General features: G+C 27.3%; 1 protein-coding gene and 1 long non-coding RNA gene across 5 annotated transcripts in view; one reads left to right on the top strand and one right to left on the bottom strand.

The window, feature by feature from the left end:
• Positions 1 to 20,549, top strand: part of LOC136084757 (uncharacterized) — a 53,277-nt gene that overhangs the window by 20,235 nt on the left and 12,493 nt on the right. The gene's annotated exons all lie outside the window — the stretch shown is intronic.
• The window catches only part of LOC100203999 (uncharacterized), a 30,000-nt gene continuing 15,511 nt past the window's right edge, over positions 6,061 to 20,549 (bottom strand). For 2 of the 4 annotated variants that reach the window (XM_065805595.1, XM_065805597.1), the window contains 7 exons: positions 19,056 to 19,318; positions 18,579 to 18,674; positions 18,106 to 18,155; positions 15,160 to 15,258; positions 7,250 to 7,927; positions 7,109 to 7,177; positions 6,543 to 6,987 (listed from right to left, as the gene is read on the bottom strand). In XM_065805595.1, the coding sequence (XP_065661667.1) occupies positions 6,607 to 6,987; positions 7,109 to 7,177; positions 7,250 to 7,927; positions 15,160 to 15,258; positions 18,106 to 18,155; positions 18,579 to 18,674; positions 19,056 to 19,318 (1,636 nt within the window). In that variant the 3' untranslated portion in view covers positions 6,543 to 6,606. Of the gene's footprint in view, positions 6,988 to 7,108; positions 7,178 to 7,249; positions 7,928 to 15,159; positions 15,259 to 18,105; positions 18,156 to 18,578; positions 18,675 to 19,055; positions 19,319 to 20,549 lie in introns of all 4 variants that reach the window. The other 2 variants (XM_065805598.1, XM_065805596.1) reach the window with 2 other exon arrangements.

Here is a 20,549-nt window from a genome sequence, read left to right as displayed (position 1 = left end):
CCGCCAGTGAAATATTGTTACGTAAAAAAGCATCAACCGACTGCACTAGTGTATTTAGTTTTAGTAATGTTTAAAGATAATTTATTGGCTTTAGACCATTGGGTTAGGTTATCAAGTTCTTTGTTAACTGTTAAAAATAAAATATTAATGTCTTCATGAGAATAAAACAAATTCGTATCATCGGCGAATAAAGTTGTGTTTAAAATATTAGAAAATTTATATAAGTCATTGACATAAATTAGAAACAAAAGGGGCCCTAGAACTGATTCCTGGAGAACACCGCATGTAATAATCATATTATCCGTTTTACCACCATCGTAAGAAATATATTGCTTCCTATTAGACAAGTAACTTTTAAACCAAGCCAAGTTAGAATTTTTGATGCCATAGAACTCGTATTACTCATAGTATTCAGTAATTGAAGTTAAAAATATATATATATATTTTTTTGGTGCTTATGTTTTAGAGGACTGTTGCCGCTTGTGAATCCCAGTATCAAACTCCATTGTCCATTTGTGGATTTTTAAAGATTTTATTCATTTTCTCATCATACAACAAAACAAAGACTGGTGATGCGCTCTGACATTAGAGATAAGCTGGTACTAATGTGAAACTGATAAGATAACCATATTTTGTTTTGCTTGATGCAAACTTCGTTGGTATTGTACTGTTAAAGAACATGGATTTGAATATTTAATTTAAATTTAAGCACAATTTTTAAGAAAAATGTGACATTACAACATTTAAGGTCCATATTATATCTACCTTGGAGATTGAAGATCCTCTATAGTGGGCGGTATAGTAGATTTAAGTAAATGTTTTTGTGAGATACTGGAAGCTGGCTTATTGCCAGATGATTGTTTTTATGGTAAAATCTAAGAAGGAAAATCGTAAAAAAAGTTAATATTATCTTGTAAAGTGCACAGCCAATCTATTTGCTCCAGAGTTTCATGAGTTCCAAAACACTTAGTTTAAAGTAAAAGTAAAAAAATTTAATTAAATAAAACCAAAAAACTAACAGTAAAGATTATATCTGCTACATTATGTGACCTAACATGTCCTTTATGCTTCTTACTAGTTGCATGAGAATCCAAAGCAGATGCTCCCATATTAGAAACATCTTTTTAATATTTGTTCTGCATCAATTACATCTTGGTTTCTTATAACTTGAAGTACAAAATTTTAATCAAAAAGATAGTCATTCTATTTGAAAATGACAGTTCTTTGCATTAGGGGTCTTTCATAAAATACGTATGCACGTATGAGGGGAGGATTTATCCAAAAACATGCGTATAAAAAGGAGAGGGGTGTTAAAAACACCGAGTACTTACGCGGTTTAATTCTCGTTTTCTTCTTTTATTTTCTTTGTTCTCTAACTCTCCTTAAAGTTGATTTAGTAGAAAGTTGAATTAACAAAAAAATTTTTTTTATAATAGATATGTTAAATTTACATAAAAAATTTTTTTTTTAATAAGACATATACCAGAAAAAATCTACGTGGACATTGTAAAGGATATTTATTTAACTGCTGTATTTCGATATTGAATGTTATATATATTTTGAAAGTACATATATTAATATTCTTAAACTTCACTTTAGAAAGATTGTGAAGTTTTGTACGTGAGAACGCACGCGTTCTTAGCGTTTTACACTCGACATCAAGTTATGCACAGTCTTCGGCCGGACTTTCTTGGTAGCATAGAAGTCGATGTAATTTCTTCTATATCAAAAATAAGTGTTGATACATACATATTTTGTAATTAATAATTAGTTTTTCTTTTAACACGAAATAATACGGCTGTTTATCTAAAATATCGTCACAATAATGATTTTCTTCGAAATCTAAAATTTGTTTTAAATTATGTTGTTAAGTTCAATAAGGAAGTTACTAATTTAGATTCTAATTTTAAGTCTTTCCAAGAATCTTTTATAATTTGAATTTCTAGAGCTAATTGTTAAAAATGCATTGAATTCTCAAGTTTTTTGCTCAGAAGAATTTCGTTACAATCATCAATACATAGAAGAACTTTGTTTAAGATAGTTACTAACAATATAAATTCAAAGGAATGTAACCATGCAACCAGGCCAGCGGTTTTCGCATGACTACCTGCTGGAAAAAATTAGCTTCATTTATAATACAAATATTTGAATTTAGAATACCTGAATAGTTTTTTACTAATTTATAATTGGAATTCTATTTCTTGCGATTAACTGCTGAATAATATTGGTGTCCTGGAAGAGATCGGAAATATGCAGCCCAATAAGTTTCATCGTCAATAATCAAATAAGATATTTTTGGCAAATAACTTTTTATAGAGCAACTTTGAACAACGAATTGCAACATTTTCTTGCTTTTTTTCACGACGAGGAACTTTTTTCTTTTTATAAGATTTATAGCCACAATTTCTCTTTACTCTTTGTATAGTGGAAGCACTTGTCTTAAATTTATTCTCTAAAGTTCGAACAGAAATCTCCGGTTTTCTGTCTAAGGCATCTTTCACTTTTTTACCAAAATGTCTAACAAAACATTTTTTTCTTCTACTTCCTGATTTCTTTTTGATTGTACCAGTGTCCTTAAATCATTTTACAACGCTCTGCACTGTTCTTAAAGCAATCTGAAACTCTTTAGAAATTGTTTTGTTTAATACACCAGAATTATAAACGAGAAAATGCAAAATTTTTTCTCGCTTCTTATATGACATTTCAATTAAAACTAGTTGTTTTGACATCAGAGTTGTTTAAATTTTGAATAACACTAATACAATGACATTTTAAAACAATTACCTATTTAAAATGATGTATGGTGTCCGTAAACACCACATTTTGTAATAAATAATGCGTACGTTCTCAGAGGGGATTGTCAAAAGCATACAGTAGCGTCCTAAATCAGTGTCTTTACTACATACGTACATTAAGTATAGCATTATTATTAACTATATATTATACTTCAGGCATTATATTAGTTATATATTATACTTTCTAAATAATTAGTAAATGCTAATATTACTTACAGTTAGAGATGACAAAAATCTCGGACATTTTTAATCCCGGGATTTCGGGATTGAGAAATTTGTCCCCGGGATATCCCGGGATTAAATAGAAAAAACACAATTGTAGAAAGTAAAGCATAGGAAGAACTAACGTTTTAAGTAACCATCAAATACTTAAAAAATGATTAATTTAATGATAATATAACTAAAATACTTCATTTATTAATGAACCTAAATAATTTAAATTATAAAATAATTTATAATAAATAAAATACTTTAAAATGTAACACAGTGTAAATAAAAATAATAACTAAAAATTTAAACATGCATGAATATACGTGAGTTATGCTTAATTTTGAAGTAATACCCTAAAATACCAAAGCGTCAATCATTTTATCGCTTAATCGTATTAGATTTATTGAACATATAAATCCAGCGGCTGAGGGTTCTCGTTCAGACTCCACACATATTGGCCGAATAGGTTCTATATAATCATGTTTTTTAAAGGTGATCACATTTTGAGCTACCACATTTAAACGGCAGCTTTCTACCCTTATAGATTGTGTTCGCATTGCTCCGAAACCTTTTTTCATAACTTCATTTAATTGTTCACTAATTGTTTTGACATTAGTATCACATTCGTGGCTTGAAAAAGCCTGGTTCAACTGAACACAACTATCACTACTTAAGTCTGCTGTTATATCTGCTGAGTTTATCAGGTTTATCATAATTTATCATTTTAACACTTTATCAGGTTATCATGTTTTTATTTTGGGTACAAAAACTTCTGAGATTTTTTATGAAGTAACCTTGCCATGAAGATATACTAAGCTACTTAACGGTGTTTTTCTCTCTTTAACTCGGTGACTCAAAGCATCATACAATTGTTTACCGATTTCAGATTGTTGTTCTTTTATTTTTGTCAACGCGAACTCTAATGTAATGCCAGAGGAAACTAAAGTTGCGTCTCGTCAACATAGTGCTACCACAGTTGCTTTGACGGGAGTCAAAAGTACTACTAAATAAAATATATTTTTACATTCCTTTTTGATCATCTCAATTGAATCATCGATGTTGGAATCCAATTCTAAATCTAGATGTGCCTTTTTAACACAATAACTTTTTTAATTTTAACTTCACAAATCGGTCTAGCTTAAGTTACAAGCTGCTCCAAGGGGTTTTGCAATCCATGATTAAATGGATGACATTTTCAAACTATATCAAACATTATAGCAGTGGGTTGTCTCGGAAACTAGAGATCCGTGGTTCTACGCCACCTTAGGGCAAGTTTAATAATATCAGGAAGGAAAGAGGCACGAGCTTCCTTTCAAATGCTTTTCCGCCGTGTTCTGTGATAAGACCGTTAGGATTTCTTGGAGCACCTAAAGTAAATAATTAATAAAAAAAAACACTCAATTTTTACAAACGTTAATAATTTTTCTGATGTTAAAATTAAGACTTTTTAAGACATTTAGACTTTTAAAAATTTTCTTGACTTTTGTTATAACGGGTCCAATAATTTGGTGCTTAATTTTATCATCAGATGTTTTATTAATTAACAACGAATCATTTGAATCTCGAATATAATCTTCCTCTTCAGAAGATAATTTCTACTTTAAATAACGATAACTAAAGTTTATTTAACAAACCTTATGCATTTGGTAACTTCATTAATTAAACGGACGTTAAGTAAACTTTTGTAATTTAATAAACCTTCTGTATTTTGATAACATCATTAAACCGATGTTAAAAAAACTTTTGTAAATCACGCACATATTTGTAATTAAATTAAGTGGACATAAAAATTGAATTAATATCACGTACACATTTGGAATTAGAATGGATTTGAAAATACAAAAGAAAATTAAAGTATACCTTCTATTAAAATATTTTGATCTTCCCATCAGCAAGCGCTGAAATTTTATTTATTTTTAATAATATTTTAGCTTTAATATTATACTATAAATACATTTTTTTATGTTAATTCGTACATATTTTGCAGATGAGCAATGTTTTTTAGTTTGTATTTTCGATAAAAAACAGAAAGAGAGAACAAAAAGAAAACATTACAAAGAACATAAACAGCTACCCAGTGTTCCGGCCTGGCCTCGCTATCCTTTAATAAGTAATTAGCCGCCATGATGGTTCACAAACAAATACGGAACTAGTGTTTATTATGATTTTGTATTCTGATTTTGTACTAATAACTGTTGGCTTAATTTTATTATCATCCAAGTCATAGTTTTTTGTAATTAACATATTTATGTAATTTTAATAATTAAGCCATGTAATTCAACATCAATAAACAATGTTTTAAAAACAGAAGCAAATTGAAACACATTTTTTAAAATATAAAATAGTTGCTTTTAAGTCTCTATTAAGTGCCGAGGGGTAAAGAAAGTGATAAAGGAAAAAATCTCATTATTTTTCTTTTATTCAACATGAAATGATAAATAAAATACATCATAAAATATAATAACTCTAAACCAATTTCTTTGACCCAACCAGAGAGAAAAAAATTATAAGATTCTAAACTTTTATAACATTTAAGTTCATCAGCGGATATAGGAGATAAAGCGAACATTAAATAGTTTACAATATCAGGATAACTAATTTTTGGATAAAAATCTACTGAAAAAATCAAGTCAGATTTCAATAGATTATATGGATCTAAATTATCTATTTTAGAAATTTTATCAAGACATCTTTGTTTGCTTTCAACTAAAAGACAAGTAAAATATTTGCTTTTGCTTAGAGACATGACTTTGTTTTGCTAATTTGTTTGTGAACCAACAGGACAGCCGTAGTTTGTTTCGCATAATTATCATAAGTTATGATGTAACCCGGAACAATCGATAAAACCAAACAGCTTCAATACCAAAGCCTATATTTACAATTTATGATGTACAAATTATTTAATTACAAGTTAAGTTTAAACTTTTTGTACCTTTACTTTTTTTTATGCCGATCCCGAGATCCCGGTAAATTACGGAGACTTTTTTATTTACTAATCTCAGGATTTCGGGATGAACAATTTGTACGGAATCCCGATTGTTATCCCTACTGCCAGTAACATAAACAAAATATTTTTTGCATTATTCATAAAATACACCACTTTGTAAAAGATAAAAACATAATAAATAAATATGTAACTATTCCAGAAAAAGTCCCAGGATTTCCAGTACTAATGATAATAAAGGGACATTTTTTCCAGATATAAATTCCACGACTTTTCAAAAGCGCATGGTTTTTACAGGTTTTTAAGGACTACTGGGTACCCTGGAACTGTACATTATTTGTTTATAAGGTCAACCAAAAATGTTTTTAAGAAGCCAAATTATAAGTTTTAAAAACCAAATCTTTTTATATATAAAGATCAATATAAAATCTAACATAATTTTATATCGCAAAAAATTTTTATCGTTTTTAAAATTTTTTTCTTCATAAAAACCTTTTTTCAAGATGTTTTTGATAAAAAAAAGAAAAAGATTTTATTAGTAATATTAATTGAAGAGTTGAACCAAATTTAAAGTTCAAGAAAGAATGTTTAAATAACAACAGTTATTTTAGTCTTCATATAACATCAACAACAAAAAAGCTATTTTAAAAAAATATATCAATTTATAATCAAGTCATTTTCACAACTCGCTAAAAAACATGTAGAAATTTCGCTGTCACTGGTTTCGTGCGACGTATTATTTACTAACTGCACATCGTTAAACTTTATTAACACACCCTTTCCTATGGAAAATTCATTTTCAAATAAGCAACAAGAAGAAATATCAGACTGGCTTTCATTTACATCTGCATAGACGATATGTAAGGTCTCTTGAGAGTCTATGTCAAGTTTGTTTGTAGTAATAACATTTTGGATTGAGTCTTTGCCGCATTCTATAGAATGAACTTCTGAATCTTTTATTGTCTCAACAGATGATATAACTGCGCGATCATAAAATGAAAGCTTTCGCTTACTGTTGTTTGTGGATTTCATAGAATTCTTAAAAATTAAAACAGTTCAATATATTATTAAAAAGTTAATTAAAAGATGCAATGCAACGATTAAACAACCAGTAATTACATAAGATATTAGATTCAAGAAGCTAATAGATTTTTGTTACCTTCATGCATGAAGCAGGCGTTTCATTTAAATTATCGTTATCACAGTCTTTTTCGTAAATAGTTTCGGGCTAAAAAGTTTTTTCAAATGTTTGTGTCACACTGTATTTTGAAATAAAATGTTATCTAGAAAAAAAACTTACTAAATTAAACTGATCTTTGTAGATTTTATAAGAGTATAAGTTTGAATGTGAATCGCTTACCAAATTAATTTTTGGAATATCAAAAACGGTTTCATATTTTGACTTTTTATCCTTCCAAGAAACTTTTTTATTGCATATATCTTTATTTACAATTAAGTCGTTTGAATTAAATACTTCCTTTTTTTTTATATATTTAATCTTTTTATTTTCAGTTATTTGTTCAACACAGTTTCTATAAATTATATTCATTCTATCTTTTGATCTCAAATTATACATATGTGGTTGATTGGTTTCAAGACTGCCAACACTTAATGGTCGCTTTGCTGCAACATCAAGTTTTTTGCCTTTCATTCTATTGAACAGTTCTTTTTTAATGTTACCTTGCTTTACTGCTTTTTTAGGTGTAATTTTCATTGTAATCCTTTTCTTTCTTCGCTTGCGTTGAGTTTTAACTTTTTCTTTTACTTCGTTTTGCTTTTTTTTACAACTAATTTCTGATAGTATTTCGCTTTCAAATGTTGTTTCTTGCACATAATGATTAAATTCAGAGAATATAGGAGAAGGTTCATTAAGCTGTTTTATTTCATTCTGTTCAATGTTTGTTTTGCTTATTTGTAAATTAACTGTACTCGTAGCTTTTCTATGATCACAGAAATTCTTCATGAGTTGATCTTTTTCCTAAACATGAAATCCGAATACTTTTAAAGTTGACGTTTTAAACATATCTCCACAAAATTTAAATATATATTTTTTTAAATACTGGAGAGAAATAGAAAATAAAGTTAGGCTATAAATTGGTACATTAGCTAAATCAGAAGCGTTTATGATCAATTTCAACATTCAAAAGCATAAAACAAAATAACGATCACAAATGATCTGCAAATTTTAAAAATTATAAATACTTGAAAATGTTATGTAACTTGCTCTTAGAAGAAAATCACGACATTTTCCAAAATAAAAAATTATGAGAAAGAAAAACTGAACAGTAAAATAACTTGATTAATCAAGACAACTATTTAGATTAAAAGAATTTAAAATTATTTTAATAAATTTTTTACTTTTTAAGCCTTTTTGAGACCCGTTTTTGCCTAAAATGGCATATTTTAAAAAAGTATTAAAACTAACTATTGTCAGTGTTTCATGCATCAGTTTTACTTATTAGGATAAAGACTAGTATATGAATGTATATAGCAGAGTTAGCTTGGGGTGGTGGTGGTGGTGAGGAGATATAATTAAAAAAAAAGCTATTTTAAGTATCAACAATAGCTCCTTATCATTAAAGATTTCTTTAGTTTTTCAAATGGTTGTTATTTGGGATGATTATTGGTTAACTGTCTCTTTGTAGCTTCAGTTGAAAAACGCTTCCTACTTAACTACTTGGTAGAAAAGCTGACGTTGACTGTCATTTTTTCACAGAAATTTCATTACTAAATAATGGTGCTGCTAGATATATATTTAAATACGATAACTGAACTTTAATTTTATATTTTGAAACATTTGGAACTTTGCAGTCAACTTAAAAATATTTTTTCGATTAACTTTAAAAGAAGAAGATCATTTTTTTGGCACACAAGAAGAAGATCATTTTTTGCAATTTGTAAAAGAAGCTGAAAACCAGAAATGCACATATATTGTGGTTATAAAAAATCTTCTTAAAATCCCATTTTTTTTCTGTAACATTTAACTGATGACGAAAACAGAAAATTTTTTAACAGATTAACCTTTAGCCATCTATCTTGCATGATGGTAAGCTCCAGGAATGCAAACAGATGTTGTACCATTACCTTCTCCCAAAAGGAGAAGTACTAGTCTTCCAAATTCCTTATAATCATCACAAGCTTGAGTGCCATTCAAGTATTCTTTTAATTTCTTTACCACATAGGGTTTTCGGGATGCAAGCCACTTTTTTTCAAGCATTGTAGGGCATCCAGTTCCACTTTTAATATTTTCAAGTGGTTCAAACTGTGATTTTCCTATTAGCTCCCACTAGGACTTCATTCTGTCAAAAAGTTCAATGTTTGGTCCTTTTGATACAAAAACACATCAAACATTGCTTTTGTGCAGATTTCAAGAATGTGATGTCGACAAGCTCAAAACAGAACTCTTTGATTCATTGATTTCTGTATGACAGTTATTGGCCCATTATGATTTCCTGTATTACTTGCAGTTGTGCCATAGCAATGACCTGCAAAATGCTCCTAAACCCTTGGCTACGCTGCAAAATGCTCCTTAAAGCTGGTCATGAATGAACTCAAATACCTTCTTTCCATCAGAGCACCAGTACCAGCAGGTATCTCAGGGATACCTAATAATTTTTTGCATATATTTTGCCATCAAAATGAGCAACTAGTGGAGCCAAGGATTGAAAATCTTTTTTTACTGCTCAAGGGGCGAATTCAAATTTACTAGATTGCAAAAAATTTTGGCAAAAAAAACAAACAAATTTACTGCAACTAAAATAGCAAAGTTCTTTCATAAGATTCTCACAACTATTATGTTTTAAATATTATTTGTATAAAACAGATGTTAATCCAGATAACACAAATTCAGGATTAAAATACTTATTGTTATACGCACTGTGAACCACAGAGACTGCCAGGTTTTATGTCATGGCACTCAAACCAAATCCTTACTATGTAATAGTCCATATTGTTATGTCCATAACTATCCATAATGTTTCAAAAAAAATCATTTCTGAAATTAAAATGCATTGCTATCATACAATTTTAGATATAACTATATTCTAAAATTGTATTGAAATTTTTTAACTTTTTGCCAAATCTCAACTATAAAAAATTGAATAAAAATTTTTTTTTATCACTGGAAACCACTAAATAAAATTTTATTAAGGAGGTTTTATAATTTATTTCATAGCATTTATGGTTTAATATAATACATATAAATTTATACATCTTTAATAATTATATACTAAAAACTATAATAAAAAATAAATTTAATGTTTTAATTTTTATTTTAACTAATATTAATGCAGTTATTAGATAAAATTTTACCTAATTTACCCCTTATTAAAACTAAACTAATATATTTCTTAGATGAAAAAATAGTTCAGTTCGGTGGTTAAATAGTTTTAAATTTCGGAAGGTTCAATCGCTTAATCTAATCGCTATTAGTTTTTTTTTTTGTGAATAACTATGAATTCTACTTGTTGTTGTTGCTGGGAAAAGTATGGTGAAAGATCTAAATCATTAAACTCACTCACTTTTTTGCTTATCTAATTTGACACAGGTTTTTTTTAGAAAAAAACAAAGAATAATTAATGAAAAGATTACTGCTCCATGCCAAACCCTCAGTCAATGTAGCAGCACTCCGCTGTGAGTCAGGCTATTTGTCAGTCGATGTATGTATTAAAGCCCCCGGCAGCAGGCTATTTCAGTATGACATCACATTGCACACCTAAATCAGCAGTATAAGATATATATGTATAAAAAAAAAAAAAAGTCAAAAAGCTTTTTTTATGCTTTGTATCAAACTTTTTGAAACTACAACCATGGTAAAAGTAAAGATACTCATACATATTTTATCATTGTTTCAAAAAAAAATATTAAAGTGCTTTAGATTACCATTTCAACATGTTACTAAGTACGTTATGACCATCACGATATGTTTGTTTTTCCAAAACGGCTTCTTGACTAAAAAAAAGTTTTAGCGCGAACGATTTAATTCATTTCAAATGATTTACACCATTTAAACCAAGTTATAATATAAATCAATTTTGTTTATTGTTTAATTTGCAGTGTGTTTATTCATTTTATTACTAAACTTGTTAAAGTTTTTTTTGAAACTATGAGTAACTAATATCAAAAAATTGATGTAAAGAATTTTTTTTTAGAAATAAAAACTTTTAACAAAAAGGCAATTTTCTTTTAGATTAAACATTGTTTATAGTTTGCCCTGCAGCGTTTTTATTCAATCGATTTTGCGGTTGTTTTTTTATTTACAACATTTTGCGGGTTTTAAAAAAATATATACTGGAACACACATCACAAACAGCAGCCACTATACTTAATAACATATTTAAAATGCCAAAATCAGATGCTGAAAGATCAAAAGCTTATAGAGCAAGAAACAGAAAAGCTTTGTTAGAAAAAGAAAGAAAGAGAAGTTATCTAAGGTAGCAGTTATTGAAACCAAGAAAAGAAAACAAACAAAAAAAAAGCAAAGGCTCGCAACCAAAAGCTAAGAATGAAAAAAAACTTGATTTCAATACTAATGTCAGTCTAAATTCTACGCAAGACAATTCTTATAACTGCAAATTGTCAATGAGAAAGGCATTAAACAAGTATTTTTTATATTAACATATATTTTTTAATATAATTCTTTACACATAATTTAGGTTCTTTTATATCAAATAACATTTTTAGGACAAAACAAGCTCTTCCAAAGTCTCCAAATAAAAAACAAACTATTATAGAGCAGTTGGGTGCTGAATATGGCCTATGCACTGCTAAAGAAACACATCGAGTTCACTTCACATCAGAAGAAATTGAAAAAGTAAAAGTATTTTATGAAAGAGAAGATATATCAGTTATGCCTCCTGGAAGAAAAGATTGTATAAAAATCGACTGAGAAAAAGTTCAAAAGCTTTCTTTGCATAAAAACGGAGATATGGATACCTTAATCACCTATAGTTGGTGGGTTAAAGAAAATCATCGCTGTGTACTCAGTCAACATAAAAAAAACATTAAAGGTATTTTTAAAAATTTCCGCAACTATTTACCAGAGTTTACTGAGGATCATCTCACTAAAAAGCACCAGTCTGAGCAATTCCGCAGTCAAAAAGAAAATCTTGAACCAGACCAAATTTTGATACACTTTGATTATTCACAAAACTATGTGGTTATCAGGACGCTGTTCAAGCTGTTTATTGGTCGCAGTCAACTATTGCCTTGTTTACAGTTGTAACCTATCATTACTAATTAGAGCCAAAATCAGTTGTAATAATATTAGACGAAAAATGATAAAACAAAACATACTTAAGTGAAATACTTGACCTCTATTGCATTGATTATATAAAAAAAGTTATGTTATGGAGTGATGGTCCATGCACTCAATTCAAAAATAGATACATGGTCAAATTCATACAATATTGCTCTGTAAATTATCATTTTCAAAGTAAAGAATGAAACTTTTTTGCTACCTCTCACGGTAAAGGAGCAGTTGATGAAGTAGGAGGGTCATTAAAGCGATTTGTTTAGAACAGCGTAAATTCTTGTGAAGTGGTTGTCTTAAACGCTAAAGACTTACTTTTAGCATCAAATGGGTGCAAAACTAATTTTAGACTTATCAACACAGATGATATTAATCTAAGATGGGTCTTAATAGGTGATAAAATAGAAGAAGCGAAAGCCGTTACAAATATTACCAAAATTTCTGGCAAGTAAAAAATGGAAAGTTTTTGGTTTCAAAATTTTCTAATATTTTGTAATGGGGTTGCAGAACAATTTTAAAATTCATATATTATTAAAAAAGATTTACTTATCTGAGATATTTTTTTCCTATATTGGATTCCGGGCTCCACAAAACATTTGCGAGGCGTATGAAAGTACATACTCCTAGATATTGAGTTGTACTAAACAGAGTTAATAAAACAAAAAAAACAGTGAGCATAAATAGCATTAAGCGTTTGTTGCCTACTCCAAATAAAACGATCCCAGTATTGAAGAACCATCATGGATAACCTTGATAATGTTATATAATTCATATTTTTGTAACATAATTCAATTGGTTTTTATAATCATTCATCTTTGTTTATGTCATTCATTGCGTTATTTGTTGTTTTTCATTTTTGGCTTTTTTGTTACAACCGTCACAGTTACGATCATCACGACATAAAACTTAATAAAATTCTTAGAAAACTTCAAGCAAAAACTATGAAACTCACCATATAGTAAGTTCAATGTGTAGTTAAAGAACACAGCAAAGGATTTTTTTTTCACTGTGTTGATGGCTGCATAAAGACTGACAAAGTTTATTTGTTTAGATTTGTCAAAAAGTAAGCATTACGACCGTCACGTTACGTTGAGTTGATTTTTCAAATAAGTTGAACACTTGAATGATTTAACTTTTGCATACTAGTATTTAACATTTCTGGAAATTTTAATTTACTTGCATATTTTAATCTAACTTGCATAATAGTATTTGATTTAAGCATTATAGTACATAATGCATAATAGTACTTAATTAAGAAATTTTAATCTAACTTGCATAATGGTATTTAACATTTCAGGAAATTTTCATGTAAATACCATTCTTGGTTAATTTTTAATGGCTAAAAAAGCGTCAAATGTTATGATTATCACTTGCATGGAATTGCCCATATATATACATGATACTTATAAATAACAAATATATATATATATACATGATATTTATAAATAACAAATACATAATGTATATTTTATATCTATACATACCATGTATGCACATTCATTAACATATTAGGTACATTGCAGAAAAATGCAGATTTATCTACATATATACTTATATATCTGTGGCTTAGTAAAAGAAGTAGAAGAGATACTTTTAGTAAAAGAGATTTTTTGACTTTCATTAATCATAGGTGTATGCATGTATTGATATGAATGTACTGTTACAGATATTTATAACTATGCTGTTGTAGATGTTATTTATATATGAAATTAAATAAAAACATTTATGCTTATTTTTTTCAGAGTACAATTTCCCTATTAAAAAATTTAAACAATTTGATGTAACAGATTAACTACAAACAAAAATTTAATAATATTTAAAAAAAATGACTTTCAATATTATAAATGGGCTGAAGACTCCCTCAGGCTTACCCTTTTGCCCCATTTTTGACCTTTAGCACTTTGTCAAGATTTTAAAAACTTACTTTTCGAAACCTACAGGACAAATACTTTTATATTCAAAAGATTTTATATGAGTGCCATGACATAAAACCTGGCCGCCGCTTTGGTTCACAGTGTATGCCAATATTTAAAAAAATAGAAATGAGGTAAATAAAATCTTGTTACTGCTTTAATCAACTTTAAAAGTGTATACAAGTACACAAATTTAGAAGTCAAGTATTTCTTGGTGATATTCATGATCCAAAAAGTAACGAAGTTAATTTTAAAATTAACTTCTTTTGACCTGACAGACGAATAACCAATAGCATAAGCTGGATACTTTGACAAAATTGTTTTAAAACATGATAAAACCTTTATTTATAAAACTTTTAACCAAGAAATATAAAAATTAGTGAGCACAGTTGCTCAAAATAATATACTTTCAAGGTCGCTAAATGGCTTTGACCCATTGCAATTTGCAATTGCTTATTTTGCCCCTTGCTCCTATTGCAGTATATTTACAGGATGTTGTTCGAGCTTCAATTAAAGAGGTATGAGAAAATGTTAATTTACTTACATCAATACCAATTGCAGCTAGGACTGATGTGACGACCATCATTGCTCGTCATGGTGTTGTTTTATATAAATGAAACAGAAAGGTATGTTGTTCACCATAAGAACTTAAAAAGGATTTTTTTAAAAAGCAGCATCAAAAATGATTAATTTTTCAAAGTGGAAGTATATATTATTAAGTGAGTTTCTAAATTTTTGAGATTTTTTAAACTGGAAGTGTATATTATTAAGTTTCTAAAATCCAAGACTTTTTTTTCCTTAAAATGCTTCATTTTAATAAAAAATGAAGGTTGATAGATATCACTTTTACAGAAGTAAAAAACATGTTTGTGGTATTTTTAGTCTATTTGGACCTTGATAATGGGGAAACTTAAGGGGTTGTTTTTTTTGGTACACCATAATATACATATACTAATTATATTATTATACTTATATACATTTATTATTAATTGTATAATTATATTATTATATTTATATACATAATTAAATAACAAAATAAACTCATACAAAATGATCACTTGATCTTTTTCTGCAATGTTTCTCTGTGGAAGCCAGCCATTTTTTAACTTTAGAAGCAGATGATTCAAATCCACAGTTCTTAGAACTCTGCAACAAAAATTTATAATTTTTAATTATTTCAACAAATACGTAAACATATAAACAACTTAGTAATTATAAAGCATGCACAGTAAACAATTTAGATTATAAACAGATTTGTTACCAAGATATTATTAAAAAATCTTATAATAAAAAGACCTTAATCACTTGATATATGGATATATATCAAGTGATTAAGAATAAAAAAGACTCATATTATCAAAAAAAGGATATACAATTAAACTCTTTTGTCCATGTAAACATTTATTAACACATTTGACAAACTTAAACCTTTCTTTAATTCTTTTTATATATTTATATATATATATATATATATCCTTTTTTTTTTTTTTTTTTTTTAAAAAATAAAAATAAAAAGATTCGTTATCTTATAAAATATAACCTCTTTTATACTCTTAAAAAATTTCTACTTTTCAACTAATTTTCAACTGCTTTTCAACTAATTTTGATTCTTTAGCAACTTGTTTTGTTTTGGCAGGAGCCGATCGAGGTAATTCATAACATACTTCTTTTTTATAACTTTTAAAGTATTAAATCAATCTATTTCTAAAAAAGTTAGACGCTGATTTAACATGGCGAGAAACTCACACTTATTAGCATTGAAACTTTGAAAAAAGCTGCCAAAATAAATTACTTCAATATGCTTCTATTAAGTTTTTACTGTTTTGAAAACTATAACGTTTAGTGTTTGCAAAAAATAACGTGTTTGTGCTTGTCAGATAAAACTATATTGCTTAAGTTCAATTGTTCAAATTGCTTGAGATCTTTTTATGTCTAAATTTATAGGAAATGTACTGGTAAATGTAAACACATGCTAAAAAAGAAGCTCAGATTAAGAGTAAAATAACCATTCAATAGTTTTGTTCTATTCTTTTAGTCTTTTAAAAATTTCCTAGTAGATAAAAAGCTTAAATTCAAACTTTAATAAATATTATTAACATGTTTTAACTTTAATAAATGTATAATTAATGAATGTAAATCTTTCAAATATACTTTTGAAAAATTTACTGTTTTTCACTAAGTTGGGAAAAAGAGCTGTGACTAGGGTACCCCACACCCACCAATTGGGGGAGGGGGAAAGCAAAATTTAGGGAGCCAATTTGCAAATTTAGGGACCCTTTTGGAAACTGAAAGAGCTTTTTTTTTTTTGGGAAAATTTAAAAAATCTCCAAAATAATTTTAAACTACAAAACCTTTGAGCTAAACTTTTATGAATTTTTTTTTAAATCTAATGTGCAATACTTTATTTGAAACAATGAGATATTTTTATACTAAAAATAAAACTTACATCTTTTTTAAAAGAAAGATGCTCCTAAAAATATTTATAATAATAAAAATATTATTAGGAACAACTATTAGTAATAGGAATATTATTAAAAGTTGGCTTGAATGTTCAATTGTGTAGTCACTAATGAAAAAGTTATGTATCACATAATTCAACATAATACATATACTTAACATATTTACTGCATTTTTTGCTAATGAGAAAAAAATTTTAAAAAATTTGAAAAAAAAAATAACTTGTGAGAAGAAATTTCCTAGATAATTAGTTTTTATAATACTTCCCCATACATCATATTCAAGACCATACGCTTCACTGTCTATGCTGAGACCATATATTTTGTTGACAGATCAGAAATATTTGATGGTTTCCTACAAAATAGTTTCTTCAATAATGATTTTTTTTCTTAATTTAGCTTTCTCATTCCATGTTTTTTTTGTTAAGGATTTTACTTTTTTTAAATTCAAAACATACGAAAAAAAGTAGTTAGCTATCAGTAGCAAAACCTTATATGAAGAAACATAAAAAGGTTACTATTAACTTTTAATTATTTAAAAATATTTACAAACTCCAATCAAATCTAATTATTTGGATCAAAGATAAACCACACTGTATACAGCACCACACCACAGGTTAAATGGTAAATTTTTAAATACATATTTTTTTGAAACTTAGTTTTATTTACTAAAAAAGATTCAAGCAAAAATAACATCAAAAATTACTACTATTTACTTGAAAAAAAGTCTTTAATCAATTTTTTAAAGGAACTGATGGAAATTTTAAACCAAATTACATGACATAATATATGAATAAACCAATTTTGAATATCTAATCATTGACATTATTTCCATTTCATTTAGTATTTTTGCATGATAAACATGTGTTATAACTACTAATACAACTTTAACCTTAAAATTTAACCTGATATACATATCAGACATGCAAAAGCCTGAAAAATAAAACAATCTAATTCATTTAATATTAAAAAAATGTAACCAGGATATTTGAGTTTTTTACTTATAAATACAAACTTTAAAATAACTTTTGAATGATCTATTTAAATCTTTTTCAAGTTATTTGATAACTACTTTATGTAATTATCGCCCAGTGGGCACGGGACATTAAAAAGACCTCTTTTGAACATTATAGGCGTCTTTTAAACATCCAAAAGACATCTTTTTTAGGTCCTGTGTCTACTGGGCAACTCATAATTAATTATAACCAAAAAAACTAATTTATATGAAAATAAAAATATAAAAATAAAATTGTCAAAACTTATTCCAATAATTTTTGTAAGTTTCTGTATAAAAGATTTCCCAAAAGAGTTTTCTGGAAATTCTGAATAAAAGTATATGGTACACACAGTAAAAAATTAAAAAACATTAAACAAAATTTATTTGTATAATGTATAATTTTACTGTGTATATATAGTTTTACTTTGTACAGTTTTACTTTGTACAGTTTTACTTTGTACAGTTTTACTGCATATAGTGAGAATTAAAATACAATCAACTTAGGTACTATTGATATGAAAAAAAAATTAAAAAACTTACAACAACAGATTTTGTTAAAGGCACTAAAATTTCTTTTTGAGAAGGAACTTCTAAAAGAAGAAAACTTATAAGCGACTGATTTCACAATAAGGACCATTTATATTGTGACAGTAAAAGGGAGGAGGGGTCAGTCATTTTAGAATCAGTCATTAAACAGTCACAAGGAAAGAAGTTGGTAAATGGACAAAAAATTATTGCAACTTCAATCTGCATCAAATATTGGGTAGTAATTATACTTTAAATTCAAATATGGAAATTTTTCATACAAGAGTAAGTTAAATTTCTCAAGCATTTCTTAATAAATAACATAGTTTGTGTTTCCAGTAAAAAAAAATTTCAAATAACTAAAATTTAATACTACTGGAAACACACAAAAATTTCAAACTTAAAATGAGGGTCTCAAGAAACAATAACATTTCTTAGGCAAAAACAGCATCTAAATTACCTAAAAATAACATAAAAAATTAACAAACCTATTTTTTTGATCGGTGAATACTCAGTAGCAATCATAGATTTTTGAAAAGGAAGTCCACCTGCACATACAGTAGAATTTGGATTATTAGACAAGGCTACAAATAAAATTTTTACAAACATAATAGCACAACAGTTATAAACCTTAAAAACATAAAAATTTCTCTTCAAATAATTTGTCAATATGAGTATGACTAGTTAATTAATTTACTATTATATTTATTATTATTACTTTTATTCAAAGGCATGGAACAACTATAGTCTAGAAGGTCCACTATAATTTTGAGACTTCATATATATGTGTGTACAAACTAACTTTATAAAAATACATAAAGACTTTTTTAGATTAGTGTTTAGATGTTATAAAAAAGTGTAGGAAAAGAAAAGAAAAAAGAAAGGAAAAATGAAACCTATCCTATAGTGTTTCCAGGCCTTGGGGAGGTGAATGTATAAAAAAAAGAAAATTTCAGAAATTTTACCTTTTTTTTCATTTAATTCTACAGCATTAGCCTTTTTAATTGATCGTGCTGCTAAACCAAGTTTTGAAACTTTTCTTGTATTTGACCATCGCATTTTACTAGAACACTCTGTAGCAAAGTCAAATTTAGTCTTTAATGGTATTCGTGTTAAAGTTTGTCCATCATTCTTTTCACAAGGATGAGGTGTCTTTATATTAACAGTTTCCCATTCCGTTTCATTTACTTCCTCCATTATATTCTTCTGATTAAATTTAGGTGTTTCACTAGATATATACATATATACATACATACATACATACATACATACATACATACATACATACATACATACATACATATATATATATATATATATATATATATTCAACTGAGGTTCGGTGCCACTCATATAACTAAAAACTAGTCATTGGAGTGACAACTTAACACATACACACAAAATTACAAAACAATATAGGCAATACATAGAAATACACACCAACATAAAAAATGCAGAGAAATACACTACAACATGAAAAATCTGAGCAATTTAAATTAATAAAACTTAAAAAATTGCTTTTTTTTTACTTTCAAAACTTAAGATTTTGGTGATAGAACAATTTGACCCATTTTATTATGTTAATAAGATTCTTTTTTATTGTTTTCCATTCATTTTCATTTCCATTTTCAAATTTATTATAAATATTTTTTCTTTAAACTTTGTTTTAACTTTTAGTTGTTTTGTTATTTTAATGTTTTTTCTTCAATTTTTTAACTTTAGTATTTTTTTTGTCTACACTTTATTGATGCCTTTTTTAAATCTTCTATTCTAATTAATTTTTTTTATTTTTGCTTTCCTTATTTATCAATTCTTCTACATTGTTTTAAATGTCTATTGTTAAAAGTGTAAATTATTTATCTCATTAATGAAATTTACTTTTTAATTATTTTTTAAAAGCAAAGATAAAACTATACAAAATAAGGCATCCATGAAATAATCAATAGTTATTACTTGCTTACAGGGTTGCAAAAAAACCGGTTTTTTTGAAAAAAATCAAAAACCATAGGTTTTTTTAAAAAAACCAAAAAAACCATGGTTTTTTTGGTTAAAATTAGGTTTTTATTAAATAATGCCGTATTTAGTTATCCTTTTAAATTAAAAAAAGTATAATGCATTTTATTTGAGTAAACTATATTTTTTATAAATATTACTGTAATATTTCATCAAAATTATTCAATACATCATTGTTTAATGTTCTATAAATAAATACAAGCTTTGCTGCTTTTTTTTATCCCCAATTGGTTTCTTAACTTAGAATGAACAAGGGCAAAAGTTGAAAAATTCTTTTGATTCCAGCATTAGAAGCTGGTGCATTTAATAAACCTTCAATGTCCATTATGTTACAATCAACAATTTTTAGAGATTTCCACCATTCTATTGGTGATACATTTTTTAAAACAGATTCACTATACAAATAGCTTTTATCGAATGGAGCAGATTTGGCTTTTAATTTGAAT

Source organism: Hydra vulgaris, chromosome 09 (genome assembly GCF_038396675.1).
Source record: "Hydra vulgaris chromosome 09, alternate assembly HydraT2T_AEP".
NCBI classification, from domain to species: Eukaryota; Metazoa; Cnidaria; class Hydrozoa; order Anthoathecata; family Hydridae; genus Hydra; species Hydra vulgaris.
Note: the sequence above shows the minus strand (reverse complement) of the source record. Positions and strands in the feature narration are given on the sequence as shown.